The sequence below is a fragment of the Mastomys coucha genome, unplaced genomic scaffold (genome assembly GCF_008632895.1).
Source record: "Mastomys coucha isolate ucsf_1 unplaced genomic scaffold, UCSF_Mcou_1 pScaffold1, whole genome shotgun sequence".
NCBI lineage: Eukaryota > Metazoa > Chordata > Mammalia > Rodentia > Muridae > Mastomys > Mastomys coucha.
The window spans coordinates 71,477,053-71,493,383 of NW_022196891.1; the positions used below are offsets into that span (position 1 = coordinate 71,477,053).

General features: G+C 38.0%; 1 protein-coding gene and 1 long non-coding RNA gene across 2 annotated transcripts in view; one reads left to right on the plus strand and one right to left on the minus strand.

Annotated features, from left to right (window-relative positions):
- Window positions 1-16,331, plus strand: part of Spta1 (spectrin alpha, erythrocytic 1) — a 71,787-nt gene that overhangs the window by 48,251 nt on the left and 7,205 nt on the right. Inside the window, exons 39-45 of the mRNA XM_031390332.1 lie at window positions 392-524; window positions 7,751-7,849; window positions 9,138-9,300; window positions 9,866-9,942; window positions 12,177-12,386; window positions 14,560-14,856; window positions 15,414-15,526. Of these exons, the coding sequence (XP_031246192.1) occupies window positions 392-524; window positions 7,751-7,849; window positions 9,138-9,300; window positions 9,866-9,942; window positions 12,177-12,386; window positions 14,560-14,856; window positions 15,414-15,526 (1,092 nt within the window). The remainder of the gene's footprint in view (window positions 1-391; window positions 525-7,750; window positions 7,850-9,137; window positions 9,301-9,865; window positions 9,943-12,176; window positions 12,387-14,559; window positions 14,857-15,413; window positions 15,527-16,331) is intronic.
- Window positions 4,610-16,331, minus strand: part of LOC116103859 — a 48,404-nt gene continuing 36,682 nt past the window's right edge. The window contains exon 3 of the long non-coding RNA XR_004123599.1: window positions 4,610-4,950. This is a non-coding gene — a long non-coding RNA (uncharacterized LOC116103859). The remainder of the gene's footprint in view (window positions 4,951-16,331) is intronic.

Here is a 16,331-nt window from a genome sequence, read left to right on the forward strand (position 1 = left end):
TCGGGCATGGAAACACACCAACGAATTAAAAATAAACATATTTTTAAAGCAATTATTTTTCTGGAAGTGCAGTGCTTTCACTACATAAGAGGAAAGGCAGTGTTTGACATAGACAGCCACTGTCACGCTATGGAGACTACAAGCCTCAGATTTTTGTTTGGGTAGGCTTTCCTTCTTCATCAAAGTTTCAGTGCTATTTCAGGATAAACCTTGAGGGTAGACATGTCTTCGGTGTCACAGAAGATCAACAACACTGACCCGTAGGCAAATAGAGTCTGGTTTTGCCAAGTTAAGCTGTGGCTGTCCTGAGAACCAGTGGCTTGCCAGGGTGGGATTAGGCCACGATTTTCCTGTTCATTTCTACTCTTGTTCTGCTACCACGTCATTACAGAGGGGTGCGTTTGGAGGAGTCCCTTCAGTATCTGCAATTCATGGAGAATGCAGAGGAAGAGGAAGCATGGCTGGGAGAAAAGGATGCTCTGGTCAGCCGAGGGGATTGTGGAGACACACTGGCCGCTACTCAGGTAAGGGCAAGGCAGGATGGCTCAACTGGGTCCTTGTTGTTGTTTTGATCTTTTCTTCAGAATGTGGTTGTTATCACTCATAAAATTAGATCCTGTATCCTCCGTTAGAGAAATGTGGATGCTTCTGTTAATGTCAAGTACGAGAAAGCAAGACCAAGTCATAGAGCCAGAAATGAAAACAGAATTCAAAGCTTAACCCATGAGCTGTCTGAATCAAAGACATTGTGGTGAAAGGCCTTTCCTCATAGGTCTGAATCCTTACAGGGTTTATATTTTCTAAAGATTCTCTCAAATATTAATGTTCTATTAGTTTTTAAAAAGTAATGCTCATTTGTCTAGATTTGGTTAGACTTTCCAAAATGTATGATTTTAGGAAATGAAGACTTTAGCATGCCTATTTACAGACTAGTTCCAGATTTAGGGGCATCCTTTTCAATTATCATTATTTGGTTTTTCTTTGAAATGAAGGAGTTAACATATTCTGCATGTGATTTGTAGTTATTTTGTGATTGTGTAGTATATGTGATTTTGGTAACTGTGGAGAAAGCCTTCCCAGAGCAGTGATGGTCTGATCATTTTAAGTTTGTTTCAAAGCCTTCTATATAGAGATTTTGCTAAGAGCTCTGTTTAGAGGTAAATAACTTCTATATGAGGACCTAAAGGAGGATATAGAGTTGCAGGAAAACCTTTAGATTCATAGACCCAAAGAAACTAAAAAATAAGGAGGGCCCAAGGGAGGATGAATGAAAGTTTTCTTTTATAATGTGTTCTTGTATAAGCTCTAAAATTTTAATGTTCTGTATCAAATATTCTCTAAGGCTTCTCCTTTAAAAATCAAGTTTGAATAATTAACTATGAATTAATTATTTTTGTTTTGGGGTTTTGTGTGACAGAGATTCACTCTGTAACAGTGGCTGGCCCCAAACTCATATCAGCCTTTTAAATTCAGTCTTCCAAGTGCTTAGAGCCTAGACATTCACTATTAAAACATTTTGACTTTTTAAAAATGTGACCAAAGAGTCACATGCCTTTAAAAGTATAAATGCAGAGATCCTGTGCATCATTGCTGAATATCTTCTTCTTTTATTTATAACCTAAATAAAAACAGTTGCAGTACAGTTTTACAATATTCACATCTTCTAGATGGCCATCCCAAGGGTTCTGCCTTCCCCTTTCCCTTTTATAACTGTTCCTACTTCTTTCAACCTCAAATTGCTATTTTGCTTATTTTGTTTGTGAGTCTAGATTTTAATGGCTGATCCATTTCTCCAACTCTCAAACTGATATTCATAACTTTTAATTTGCCCTCTCCATAAATACATAGATAGATGGTTGGTAGATAGATAGATAGGTAGATAGGTAGATAGATAGATAAATAGAGAAATATATACCTCTCCCATATTAAAGTTTAAAAATAGGGCCTATCCCTTCTTAGGCATGCACTGTATACCAGCTGTATTAACAATCATTATATTTTAATATTGAGACAGGTTCTCATGGAGTTGCCCAAGTTGGCCTTAAATTTACTCTGTTAGTCAAGGCAGGCCTTCGATATCTAATCCTCTTACCTCATCCTCCCAAGTAGCTGGAACTACCATCTCATGACACTAGGCCTGAATCTTTTTTTGCATTTCTATTAGTGTTTAATTTCAAGCAGGCTCAGGCTGGATGCTTATTATGAATTCAAGCTTGTCTTAGGCTCGACAGGCTGTCATTTAGAAACAACAGCAGCAACGAAATGGATATGGAACTATAGGTAGCAGCATCAGTGTTTTAAAACAACGGCCAAAGAATGGATGTGAAAACAAAGGATATGTTTGTAACTTTTGAAGAAGTTCGGTTTTTCATCCAGATTACTTTAGTCATTAATTCAGGCTGTTGTACGTGAGAAAGTTCATTCTTTTTTTATTCCCGAGTAGTTTTAACGTAGGAAGGTACCACAGCTTAATCACTCACCTTGGTCTTTTATACTTCGTGTCTATTTTGAAAAAAAAGTTATTGTAAATACACTTGTACATTTTTTGTGCGCATGTAAGTGAATATTTCTCTGGGACAAATATTCAGGAGTTGGATTGCAGGACTCTGACAATGTTAGCACCTGCTTATTTTTGAGTAACTGTAAATTAAGCTCAGCTGTTTTCTAGTTAATTGCTTAACACTCTTAGCACCAGTGTATAAGGAATGCAGCTTCTTCACATGCTCACGAAAACTGTGTGCTGGCATTCTTTTTTCTTTATTCCCGTCAGTGGACAATGATAGCAGGCTCTGATTTTTAATGTGCATTTCCTTAGTGATAGTTTTTTTTTGGTTGACATCTATATAATTTTCACAGTAAAATGTGTGCTCACACCTTGCATCCACTTCTCTATGGGTGATTTCCTTGTTTTGGTAATAGCATTTAACATAAAGTTTAACATCAATAAAAGTATACATGCATAAGATAATTATTAGCAATGTTAGATACAATATGTATCAAAACTCTTACGTCCCTAGTCTGATGGAAGCTTTGATGGATTGTTAGTAGCAGAATACTACTAGCCTTTCCAAGTTCCTGGTAACTGCCATCCTACTTTGATTCTGTGAACTTTCACCTACAAATTAAGACATGCAATATGTTTTTAGATAACTGGATTATCTTACTTGGCACAAGGCCTCAAAGTTTGTCTTCTGTCATTACATATTACAAAGATTTCTCTTTTATAATTTTATTTTTTTTAAAGTTTCATTGGTTATTTTATTTATTTACACTTCAAATGTCATGCTTCTTTACAGTTTCCCCTCCACAAGCCCCCTCGCTCTTCCCCCTCGCCCCTGCTTCTATGAGGGTGCTTCCCCCACACTCCTGCCCTAGCTCCCTAGCGTTTCCCCTAACCTGGGTCATGGAACCTCCAGAGGATCAAGGTCCTCCCCTCCCAGTGATGCCCACTAAGGCAATTCTCTGCTACATATCCAGCTGGAGCCAAGGGTCCCACTGCCCATATGTACTTTTTGGTTGGTGGTTTAGTCCCTGGGAGCTTTGAGATATCTGGTTGGTTGATGTTGTTATTCTTCCTATGGGGTTGCAAACCCCTTCAGCTTCTACATTCCTTGTCCTAACTTCTCCATTGGGGTCCTCAAGTTCAGTCCAATGGTTTTCTGCAAGCATCTGCATCTGGATCTGGCAGAGCCTCTCAGGGGACAGCTAGACCAGACTTCTGTCAATAAGCACTTCTTGGCGTCAGCAATAGTGTCTGGGTTTGGTGTCTGCAGATGGGATGGATCCCTAGGTAGGTGGGGCAGTCTCTGGATGGCCTTTCCTCCAGTCTCTGCTCCACTCTTTGTCCCTGCTTTTACTTTTGACAGGAGGAATTCTGGATTAATATTTTTGAGGTGGGTGGGGCCATGCCTATCCACTGGATGTGGTCTCGACAGGTTTTATTTCTACTCTGTTGGGTATTTCAGCTATTGTCCTCCCTGTTGCGTCTGGGAAACTCTTGAGTCCCTGGCATCTGTAGCCACCCCCACTTTCCCCTCTCCCACTGCTAAACACCTACTTTCAAGTTCCTGACCACCTGTACTTCTCCCCCATCTCCTCCCATATCTGAACTGGCCCCCCTTTCCCTCGCTCTCCTTTCTTCCTCCCAGATCCTTCTCTCCATAATTTTATAAGGCTGAAATGTTTCATCTTATGTGTATGTGAATGGAGGTGTTGCACTCTCCTTCTCTATCTTCCTGCAGCCTCCCAGGTGGTTTTCATACCTTTAGTGTTGAGATGAGGTCTGCGCTAGACATAGGACTGCCAATGTCTTTGCCAGAACCGTGGTGATATGCAGTAATTGCACTTCTGGATCATATAGAAATAGTATTTAAAATATTTAGAGTAATATCAATAACCTTGCTCATAGCAGTTTGGTTTGCTAGGTTTAGTTTCTGCCAACAGCATATCGTGACTCTAATTCCTCCAAAGCCTTGGTGACATGTATTGCCTCTGGCTTTTGTCAATCACTGCCCTGCTAGGCACAAGGCAACAGATACCCCCATTGTGCCTTACTTTACATTTTCACTCGATCGGTCACCATGAAAAGATATCTCATACACCAATGAGCTGTGCGCATCTCCTTTGAAGATGTTTTATTCAGATCATCATCCTATCTTCCAATCAAGCCATTGGGCATTCCTTTTAAATGTTTATAACATTTATTCCTGTACTTGTTTCAGTAGTGAGTTCCTTGAATATCTTGGAAACGATATCAGATAAATGATCTGTGGACTTGCCACTCTGCAGGTGACACCGAGCTCTGCTGATTGTTCCCTTGACTGTGCAGAGCTTTGGACATAGATGCTTTCCCACTTCTGTCGTTGAGGTTCCTGTTGCCTGTGCTTCCGTTGAAAAACTCATGCGACTATTGCCGAAACAAATGTCTCAAAATTTTTCCTGTACGGTTCCCTGGGGGTGAGGGCATAATTTCCATTATTATAGTTAAATCTTTAATCCATTTGACATGATCTTATTAAATATTATTTAAGATAATGAACTGATCTATTCTTCTGCAGAATAGATACTAAATTTTGGGTACCATTTGTTGAAGAGACTATCCTTTCCCTATGATGTATTTTTCGGAATATTTCAGACCAGTTGTACATGTACATGTACATGGTTCAATTTCTGGAATAGCTATTCTGTTGTATGTGTTTATGTCTTTGTTTATGCCAGTGTGATATGGTTTTATTATATACTACATTCATTACTATTGAAAATATGAAGTGAGATCTCTAGTTCTGTTCTCCTTGTCAGCCATGGTTTGACTATTCATGGTATTTCCTGTTTCCACCTGAATATTATAATTGAATTTCTTATTTCTGTAAAACCAGTCCTAAGAATTTTGATAAGAATCATTACATCCCTTCATATAGTATGTATATTTAACAAATTTCATTCTTCTAACCCATAAAAAAGAGAGGTTGGTTGACTTACTTGTATTGTTTGTAGTTTCTTGCACTAGTGTTCTCTAAATTTCTATGTATATCTTTTCAATTTCCTTAGTTAAGTTTATGATTAAGCATTTCATTGTTTTTGGTGAGATACGACAGTTTCGTTATTTTATTTTTCATGTAGTTTATTATTAATATATAAAAATGTAGTGTTTTCATGTGTTGCATTCTATTCTGAATTTTTCCTAGTAGGCTTGTTGATTTCATGATTTCTATGTAATCTAAGGTTTTTAACATATTATAACATTTGATTTTCAAACAGAGACTATTTTTCTTAATCCCTTCTTATTTAGACCATCTTATTTCTTTTTGTTACTTAATTTTAGTGTCTGGGACTCCCAGAATTATGTTTGAGAAGAGTATCACAAGTACACATTTTTATCTTCTTCCTGCTCTTAAAGGGAAGATATAAAACAAACTATTTGATACAATATTGCCTGCATAGTTTTTATATGTGGAATTTATTATGGTGAGGTAGGGCCCTGTTTCTTGTTTGTCGAGAATTTTTATAGTGAAAATTTGCTGAACTTTGCCAAATGCTTTTTCTGCAGTGGTTGAGATCTGATGTGGTTTTTCTTTTCTTTTGTGCATGTGACATATCACATTTGCTAATCAGTGTGTGCCGATCCATGTTGGCATCTGATGAGTAAAATCCACTGAACCTCATGTTAATACTCTTTAATTGCCCAGCAGGTTAAATTTGCAAGCGTTTTGAAGAAGAGCCCAACCCTTACTTCATCAAAACCATTAGGCTATAACTTTCTTTGATTTTTATTGTTTCTTCATCTAATTCTGATAGCTATAATACTCTCTTCATAAAAGATATTGAGAAATGCCCACTCTTCTTAATTTCTTAAACAGTTTGGAAAGTTTTAGCATTACTTATTTAAATGTTTCATTGAATTGGTCAAGGAAGCCTTCTGGCCCAGGATCTGTTGTGTTGAAACTTTCTGGTTTTTGTCTACTGATCATAGTTTATGTTTCCTAAAGATTTACTCCTGGTATGTTTACATTTCCAGGAATCCATCTATCTATTCAATGTTTTGCATTTTATTATCATCTAACTGTTGGCAGTCATTTCCAGGGGTCCTTTCTCTTTGGGTAGGATCAGGGGTTTTCCCCAGTTATATTTTAGTTTCTATACATCTCACTTGGAAATAGAAAGTGAAAATGTTAAAAAGAAGTTATTTCAAACAGTATATACATGGTATACACACACAATTCAAAGTTAACTAAAGCATTCCATTCAGTCTTACAATATGAATTACCTTTCAAATTTCCATTACAATTTTTTTCCAAAAAAAAAATGATATAAAATCACAGTGTATCCCATAGTATTTGAAGAGGAATGAGCATCTATTCTGATACCGTCTCCTATGTTGAAATTTATTTTCAAATAAGGATGTAGAAAAGGCATAGACATTCTGTTGGTTTCTTTAGCTTTAGTTGCTATGCTATATGGGAAGAATAAGTATTATAGTATGTGATAGGTAGCAGTGCTAATGGAGATAGTGGAAGCTAGTGGAAGCCATTTGGAGAAAATCTCAAATGAAGACAGAAGTTCAGACTTCATCCTCACTTCCCTTTCCATCTTGTAAGTTGCACAAATAGCCTTTTTAAAAAAGAAAGCAATCTGAATTAAGGTTTGATATCACCCTGTCTTGTCCTTAACTCCTGCCTGTAGGACCAGCTCTTAGTTTAGGATGATCTTAATACTTAATGTTATCTCAAAGATGGAATGTTTTTAGGAATTGCATGAATCTGGGTGTTAAGACATCTTTGTGGCCGGGTGGTGGTGGCACACGCCTTTAATCCCAGCACTTGGGAGGCAGAGGCAGGTGGATTTCTGAGTTTGAGTCCAGCCTGGTCTACAGAGTGGGTTCCAGGACAGCCAGGGCTACACAGAGAAACCCTGCCTCAAAAAACCAAAATAAATAAATAAATAAATAAATAAATAGATAAATAATAAAGACATCTTTGTATTCTACTCCTAATAATTTGATACCAGAACAAAGTGAGAACAGTTCTTAGATCCACATGAGATACAGAGAAACAGTTACTCTTTCCAGTGAGATTACTCTGACAGGAAATAAATTCAAGAGGAACTTGGTAAAGGTGTTGCAGAGGATGTGCACTGGCATCCATTCCACTAATCGGGCTGGACCAACCCCGCTGAATAACACGCTGTGAGCTTGCATGTGGATGGAGGTTGATGATTCTTGAACATTCTGATCTTTGCTGGTTTGATCCTGCAGAGTTTGCTAAAGAAGCATGAAGCTTTGGAGAACGATTTGGCTGTGCACAAGAGCCGGGTACAAGATGTTTGTGCGCAAGGAGAAGACATTCTTAGTAAGGTGAGTTCTGGGGGTTTCGTGTCCTTTCCTGCAAGGGATTGGCCCAAGCACAGAAACAAAAGCAGTAATGAAATTACCTATAGAAAGTCATGAAATATAATTATATAGAGATTCATACAGAATCCCACTGTGTAGGCCTTGTATGGCTTAGAACTTGCTGTATTGACCAGTTTGTCCTCAATCCCACAGAGCCCTGCCTGCCTCTGCCCCTACTCTCTGCTGCCTCCAACCTCCCTCCCACCTCCAGCTCAAATGCTGAGATTAAAAACATATTCCAGGATGCTCAGCCTATAAAACAGAATTTCATTAACCTCTTCAAAGCAGAATTTAGTTGTTTTTCCCAACAACCCATTACCCACTCAACTGGAAATTATTTTTTAAGCCCTTATGTGTCACACTTTTATCTTTCATAAAAATTCATTGTTGGCCTTTTAACAATCTCTATAAATACTGAATTCAGTTTTAACTATTGTATTGCTTATGGTAGCCATTGCTGTGATAAATACCATGACCAAAAACAACTTGATGAGGAAAGAGTTTATTTCATTATATGCATTTAGTTAATAGCCCATTGCTGAAGGAATTGCATGCAATAATTCAAGCAGGGCAGGAACCTGGAAGCAGAAACTAAAGTAGAAGCCATGGCAGAGTACTGCTTACTGGCTTGCTCTCCATGACTGGCTTAGCCTGTTATAACACCAGAACTGCTTGCTCAAGGGTGGCACTACCTGCAGTAATCAGGGCCCCTCCACACCAATCATCAATCAATAAAATACCCCCATAGGCTTATACATAGGTCAATCTGGTGGTGGCATTTTTTCAATGCAAATTTCATTGTCCTCATTGACTCTAGCTTATGTTAAGATGACCAGTGCAAGTTAGCCAGTGCATCCCTGAGTACTCCAAGAGCTTTAAATTCATTTTCTGATATATCTTGTGATGGGGGTGGATAGAGAAGAACCTCTTTATAATATGTGAATCTTTCTTTTGCTTGCATTCTCTCTACAAAGTCTGATTGATCCCTTAACAGAAATGATTCTATGTCTTCTATATGCTTCATAAGTAAAATCACACTTAAATAAACAAATATGCCACAGCTGTCCAAATTGTAGAATGAAAGTAACATTCCTGAACATACATGGAAATGGAATAGTTAAAATAGATCTATGAGATAGTATTTAGGTGTTTTAGATTAAAGAATGTCAACCTTTTCAATGGTGCCAGGGATTCAGATTTCTAGCTCCTCAGCATGATTGCCTAACTCTTCCTCTCAATCTTGGAATCACAGGAAGAAACTCAAAACAAGGATAAAATTTCCACCAAGATCCAAATTCTGAATGAAAAGACAGCCTCTCTGGCCAAGGCATTAGCTGCTTGGAAGTCACAACTGGACGACGTGCATGCCTTTCAGCAGTTTAACTGGAAGGCTGATGTGGTGGAATCCTGGATAGGTATGCGATGCCAGGGGCGCTCTAAGAGTACCATTCGAAGAATGGTCTCTAGGTTTTTCCTTTATCTTTGGAAATGAAGTAAACTACTCATTTTTATTCCTCCTGGGCACAGACTTACACACACACACACATACATACACACACACACACACACAAACATGCACACTCACACACACACACACACACACACATACACAATGTGCACACCAATGGTAGGGAATAAGGTGGCATAAACCCACAAGACCCAGTTGTTCCAGACTGGTAATTTCATCAGGCTATTGAGAAAGGAAAATCCTCCACAATGTATTCTAGGAAAGAAACTACAGTGTTTGTTGATTTGCTTGAAGTTCAACTTCAACTTTCAACTTTCCTACCTCCCTTGATTCAACACTTCTTTTGCATTTGACCCTCTCAGTCAGTTTTATTTTAAGGACATAAAAGCCACCCATTCTTCCCACTGCTTTTGTATTGCACTGAGTCACCTGTTATGGCGATCAGGAAGCTTTCTTATTGGCTACTGTAAATAATCATCAGATATTCCACCCTAACTTTTCTTATTTGTTAGGTGAGAAGGAAGCAAGCCTGAAGACCAAGAGTAATGGTGCAGACCTCACTGCCTTCCTCACATTCCTGGCAAAGCATGTGAGTTAGAGATACCATGACAAATGGGCCAAGGAGGCCCAATATTTACAGTTTAATTTTCTTATAATTTGTGCTCTTTCCTCCCATCTCCCTCTCCATCTTCTTCCCCCTCTTATCCTTCCTCTTTTTCCCTCTTCCTCTTCCTCCATCCCACACTTTTTCTCCTTCTCTGTCTCCCTCTTCCTCTTTCTCTTCCTCTTCCTGCTTCCTCATCCCCCTTTCTTGATGGTAGCTGTTTGTGTTTGTCACCTTGGAATTAGTCAATGTCAACTTTTGGCTTTTCTAATTTTCCCCATTTGTGCATCCTCCTAAACCCTATAATCAGGCAATTTTGTTACTATAATTAAATGTTTTATGGGGAAACTTAGACCTGATGTAATATCTCAGTAGATAATGCTTGGTAGACCCTAAAGTCAGCACTCTGATGCCACAAAAAGAATGCCTAGCGTCTGCGGCTTTTGATGCTATTTCTGCTTGACTCCTAGGACTCTACCTGCTCATTTTAGGATTCTAAAGTGTCTTGAGTTTAAAGTACAGAATAATACTGAGTGACTCTATATTCCTGCAGTTCTCTTTCTACAGCCTCTGGAAGACTGGATGCCTCCTTCCCCCACAATAGCTATTTCTGTCTCTTTAACTTACATGTGATTGCCAAAGCCTGAGAGGTACTTCCCTGTGAATATCTTACCCAGCTCAGCATATTCTTATGAGGGAAACATGGAGTGAATATTGCTGTTACTATATAAGTCTTCTTGTCTATCAGGCATTGTGGACCTTTGATTTGTAGCTTCTTCCATTTAATTCAGATTCCATTCAAATAGTAAATGTTTTGATAATTTAAAATTTGTTTTTGGAAAAGCTAGAGAGATGGCTTAGCAGTTAAGAGTACTGATCATCATTCCAGATAGCCCGGGTTTGATTGCGAATACCCACATCACAGTAACAGCTGACTGGAACTCCATTTCTAAATTTCAGGACTCCATGGAAATACATGCAAAGAAAAAAAAACCCATGCACATTAAACAAAAGTCAATTTATAACTGTTCTCAAGAGAGAATTAATCTAAAGTGCTGCATATGGTGGTTCACACCTTTAATCCCAGGACTTGAAAGGCAGAGGCAGAGGCACAAGCAGGCAAAGGCAGGCAGATGCAGGTACATCTTGATGAATTTGAGGCCAGCCTCATCCTAGTGAGCTCCAGGCCATAGAATGCTATATTGTGAGAACTTGTATTCAAAAAAAAGGGGGGGGGAGGAAGAATAAGGACAAGGGGAGGGAGAATGACAAAGGGAGAACTTTTTTTTTTAAATGCAAGTCACTTTGTTAAAGCTCACATAGAATTCCTGACTTTAATTTTAACATTTATGCAATGTTTTTATTTCTACAAAGCTTTGGCTGCTGATGTATCCAAAGCCCCTAACAATGCACTGCCTCTAATTAAAGCACAGTATGTCATTTTGAGAAATTCTCAAAATGTATGTCTTACAAGACAGATTTTATTTTGATTGTAAATATTTGAAACGTCAGGTCATGTTCCAATATCACCTTAATAAGTTTATCCTTAATATGTAATCTATAAAATATATATATGCTACTACTTGAACATAATTCCAAGGACAACATTCTGACCATCTTCTTTAACTATATATAGTTAAATATGCATTATACATATATATGTATGTAATTATATATGTGCATGTTTATATAATACATATATAATATATAAATATATTTGATGATATATATGCATACATAATAAACATATGTATAAATATTCTTTTCCTTTCTTTTATTATGATAAAAAATACTCTGACATAAGCAATTTGGAAGAGTTTATTGACTCACAGTTGAAATACAGTCAATTGTGGATAGAATATTCAGGCAGTAGTAACTTGAAGCACCTGGCTACATTGTGTCCACAATCAGAAAAAAGGAGAGCAATAAATGTTTGTGCTCAGCTAATTTTCTCCTTTTTATATAATCCATGATTTCGTCTCAGGCAATGGTACCACTCGAAGTGGTTGGGTTTCCCCATCTTAATGAAGCTGATCGTGGTCATCTTTCACATACTTAACCAGAGGATGTCTGAATGTCTGACTCCCTAAGTGAAGTTATCAGGTTGCCAGTCGACATTACTCATGACACTATGATAAATGTCTGGTTGGGCACAGATACAGGTGGTCCTTTAGGTTCCTCACTGGCCCTGTTCAATGTTTCTCTTTTGATCTCTTCAGGACACGCTAGATGCCAGTCTTCAGAGCTTCCAGCAAGAAAGGCTCTCTGAAATCACTGATCTGAAGGACCAGCTGGTGGCTGCTGAGCACAGCCAAACCAAAGCCATTGAGGAACGGCATGAAGCCTTGCTGAGGCGCTGGGAGCAACTGCTGGAGGCATCTAGACTTCACAGGCAGAAACTACTGGAGAAGCAGCTGCCTCTGCAGAAGGTCAGGAATGAGGGAAGGGAAAGAGGGGAGGGACAGATTAACTTAAAAGTGCACCTCGTAGAACTATGGTAGATCTTCAAAACTATCCGGTTTTTAGCTGGAGAATTCGAACACGGTAACTAGAAAATAAATTTGGAAGTTTTATAAACATTTTTAGATATGGAAAGGGATAAACAAAAACATTATTTTATAAATTGATTCTTTAAAGATTTGCTTTTATGTATATGAGTGTTCTATCTGCATGTACACCTGCATGCCAGAAGAGGGCATCAGAATTCACTATAGATGGTTATAAGCCACCATGTGGTTGCTGAGAATTGAACTCAGGATGTCTGAAAAAGCGGCTGCAGCTCTTAACTGTTGAGCTATCTCTTCAGCTAACAAAATATTCTTATGGGGCAAAAAGGAATTCATAAAACATGCTCTCCCTGAATCTCCTTTTCTAGGAAGGAATTTTCAAGTCTGTTCCTTATTGCTAAATCTTGTGTGTCCCTTTTAATAAAATATTTTCATCCTCTTCTACTTTTCCAAGTTCTCACTATTAAGTAAAATAATAGATCTGGAAATGCAATAGTCTGTGTAGATCTAGGAGACGAAAGTGTTCTTTCCAGTGTTAACTTCTGAAGCATGTTAAGTGGCAACCCTACAACATCAATAATAAAAGGAAGCCAAGCTGAGTGGGGCAGGGCTTACCTAAAACCCTAGATTTTTGATACAGGAACAAAAAAAAACAAAAACACAAAGGATAAAGAGTTCTAGGCCAGACAGTTTAGCATTAGCAAAACACTAAGAAATTAAAGACTAGTGGTGTAGATCAGTGTGTAATTCAGTGGTAGGGAACATGCCTAGACTGCACAAGGCCTTGGGTCTGATCTTCACCAACATAGAAAAATTGATTCAGAATAGTCAATATTGTTACTACCTCCAGATCAGGGAAACAATTGTACTTAACAATAATTTAAGGCAGAGAATTAGAGAGGCATACAATGAATCTCAACTCTTAGCTAATCCCTACTCTATTGAAGATATGGACACAAGATAAATCAGTCTTAAATGAAAAAGTAAAGCAATTAGATTGACAGTTTTATGTGCATGTATACATTCTACATAGCAAGTTACCTGGCATTCTTATTCTGTTTTTATTTTTTATTTTAAATAGCAAAACATTCATGTTAAATTTCTACTGTAAATGTTCTATCAGTCTATAATACTCATTATCTATCATGAAATGTTCTATAGATTGTGTGTCCATCTTGTTTATTTTCTTTGGAGTAATTTATTTTACCATACAGGTTATTGAAATTTGTGTAGAATTGTTCCCCTCCCCCATTTAGATCAAGTTTTTTCTAACTAGTTTAAATTTGAATTAAAGAAAAACTCATTCTCACAATTTCTCAGAAAAAAATCATGTTGACAGTTCAATCAGTTGAGTCAAAAATATACACTGGCCTTTTGATCTGGAACCATTCTATCATTTGCTGTTTGGATCATTCCATGATTTTTGTCTTCTAGTCATGTAAGTTCAGAGTCCTTGGAGCGTGTGGGTAGCTGTGGACAACAGTATAGGAGAAGTATTTCATGCACAGAATGTCGGTCAGTGTATAGAAGATAGGTTTAATCTGGTAGGCATCAGATGAGATCACAAGAAAAGTTTAGAAGGAAGATAGGAAGATGACTTGGTGTAGTCAAAGAATTTTATGAGGGTATGCTGTCTACAAAAGATGCAGGAGAGGAAGGGAGACAGGATAAAGGATAGAGCTGAGTTGCTTGTTTTATTTCTGCCATATTTCTCAAATATTCATTTAACACTTGTTTCTGAGTGCTTCCTATGCCAGGTAGAACTTCAGTACAGACTTCAGAATAAATAATGTAACTGAAAACTAATCTCACCACCCTTAGAGTCATGGAGGTAAAATAACATTTTAAGCCAGTCCCTCTCTTCATCTTTAAAGTGTTGAAAGCTTGAGGAATTCCACACAATGGAAACATACTAAACCCTGGCAGTTCCTCTAATGCGTATTCATCCACCCCATCACAGGGTCGCTGCTAATTTTAGTCTCACTGGCTGAGATTGCTACTCTGCAAATATTTGAAGACACTATTTTATCCTTAACATTCTCTTCTCCTAAAGGACTTTATCAGAAGCAATGAGGGTGTCTTTTTTTTTCTGCAGGCTGAGGAGCTATTCATGGAATTTGCACACAAAGCTTCGGCCTTCAACAACTGGTGTGAGAATGCTGAAGAGGACTTGTCAGAACCCGTGCATTGTGTCTCTCTAAATGAGATTCGACAGCTGCAGAAGGAACATGAAGCCTTTTTGGCCTCTCTGGCTGGGGCTCAAGAGGATTTCAACCATTTGTTGGAGCTAGACCAGCAAATTAAAGCCTTAAATGTGCCCTCCAGTCCTTATACCTGGTTAACCGTGGATGTGCTGGGCAGGATCTGGAAGCACCTGCCTGACGTCATCAAGGTAACTTGAGGTACAACCCAATATCTTCTGCCTACAGGATTATGACTCAGGAGTCAATATCAAAGTTAGGGGTGTTGAAGAAAAGAATGGTGCTAGTTCATTAATTAATTATTTTAACTAAGTTGTGGCAGAAGTCAAGAAACAAAACTCTCAGGGAAATTAAAAAAGTATACACACACACAGACATACACACACACACACATGGCATACTTTCTGGTTCGTTGTCTTGTGGTTTGGTAGCAATTGAACAACAACTGAAGGAAGCAAAGAAGATAGAGAGATAGATATAGATAGATAGATAGATAGATAGATAGATAGATAGATAGATAGATACACACAGAGAGAGAGAAAGATATAGATAGGAGACAGACTGATGGACAGAGGATGGATGGATGGATAGATAGATAGATAGATAGATAGATAGATAGATAGATAGATAGATAGATAAGCACATTGTGGTGGAAATAGAAATGCGCACCTATACCTACAAAAATGGCCCTTTTATGCAAAACAAAGCCCTTTTATGTGAAGAAGTTCTGCTCTTTGTTACATTGTAGGAAAGGGAACAGGAGCTACAGAAAGAAGAGGCTAGGCAGATCAAGAACTTTGAAATGTGCCAAGAGTTTGAACAGAGCGCCAGTGCCTTCCTTCAGTGGATCCAGGAGACCAGGTATGCTGTGCTTTTTTCAAACCAAATTCCCACATATGCTGTTTTCATCAGGGATGACATATGCTGCCTAAGTATTATGTACTCCGTCCCCATCACCTTATTTTGGCTCTGCTTTATATTTGTATTTAACTGCTTCCTCAATTCCCTTACTGTGCTCTTCACTCTTCCTCAACATTTTTTATTTTCTTCCTGACATGCATACCGTCACTCCTATTATGTATACTTACACTTCAAAACAATAATAGTCCTGTGACTGCATGCCATTTTTCATTTTATAAAATACTTCAACACCCTGTATCTTAACTGTCAGAGCAACCTTGAAAAGTTCAGAGTGGATCTCAGTACCTCTGCTTTTCACCATGGAAAGTTCAAGTAGATAAGCTGTCTCACTCAAGGTCATATATGTATTTATTGACATGACCAAAAACATAACCTACTATGAACACCCAATAAGCTATTATGTTGCCTGCCAACTAAAGCCATAATGAGGATGGAATGGTATAATATAGCCTAATTTCATTTATTATATTCAAGAAGTGTGTGGAGATAATGGGTATTACATCTTCTGAGTAAATGACCTGGAAAAGGGACACATAAAAAGTTTAATATGTTAGTATAAATGGTCAAAGTGTGAAGATTATGCCCATTAGTAGATCACTAATGTAATATTTTAAAGTTTAGTGTTGGCTGAATGGCCCATAATTAATGCTTCTCCACCTAACCAAAAGAAAAATTGCACTGTGTCTAAAAACATCTGGCTGAGGTTGTACGAATCGCTGCATCCACCTCTGCCCCTGGCTTTGGT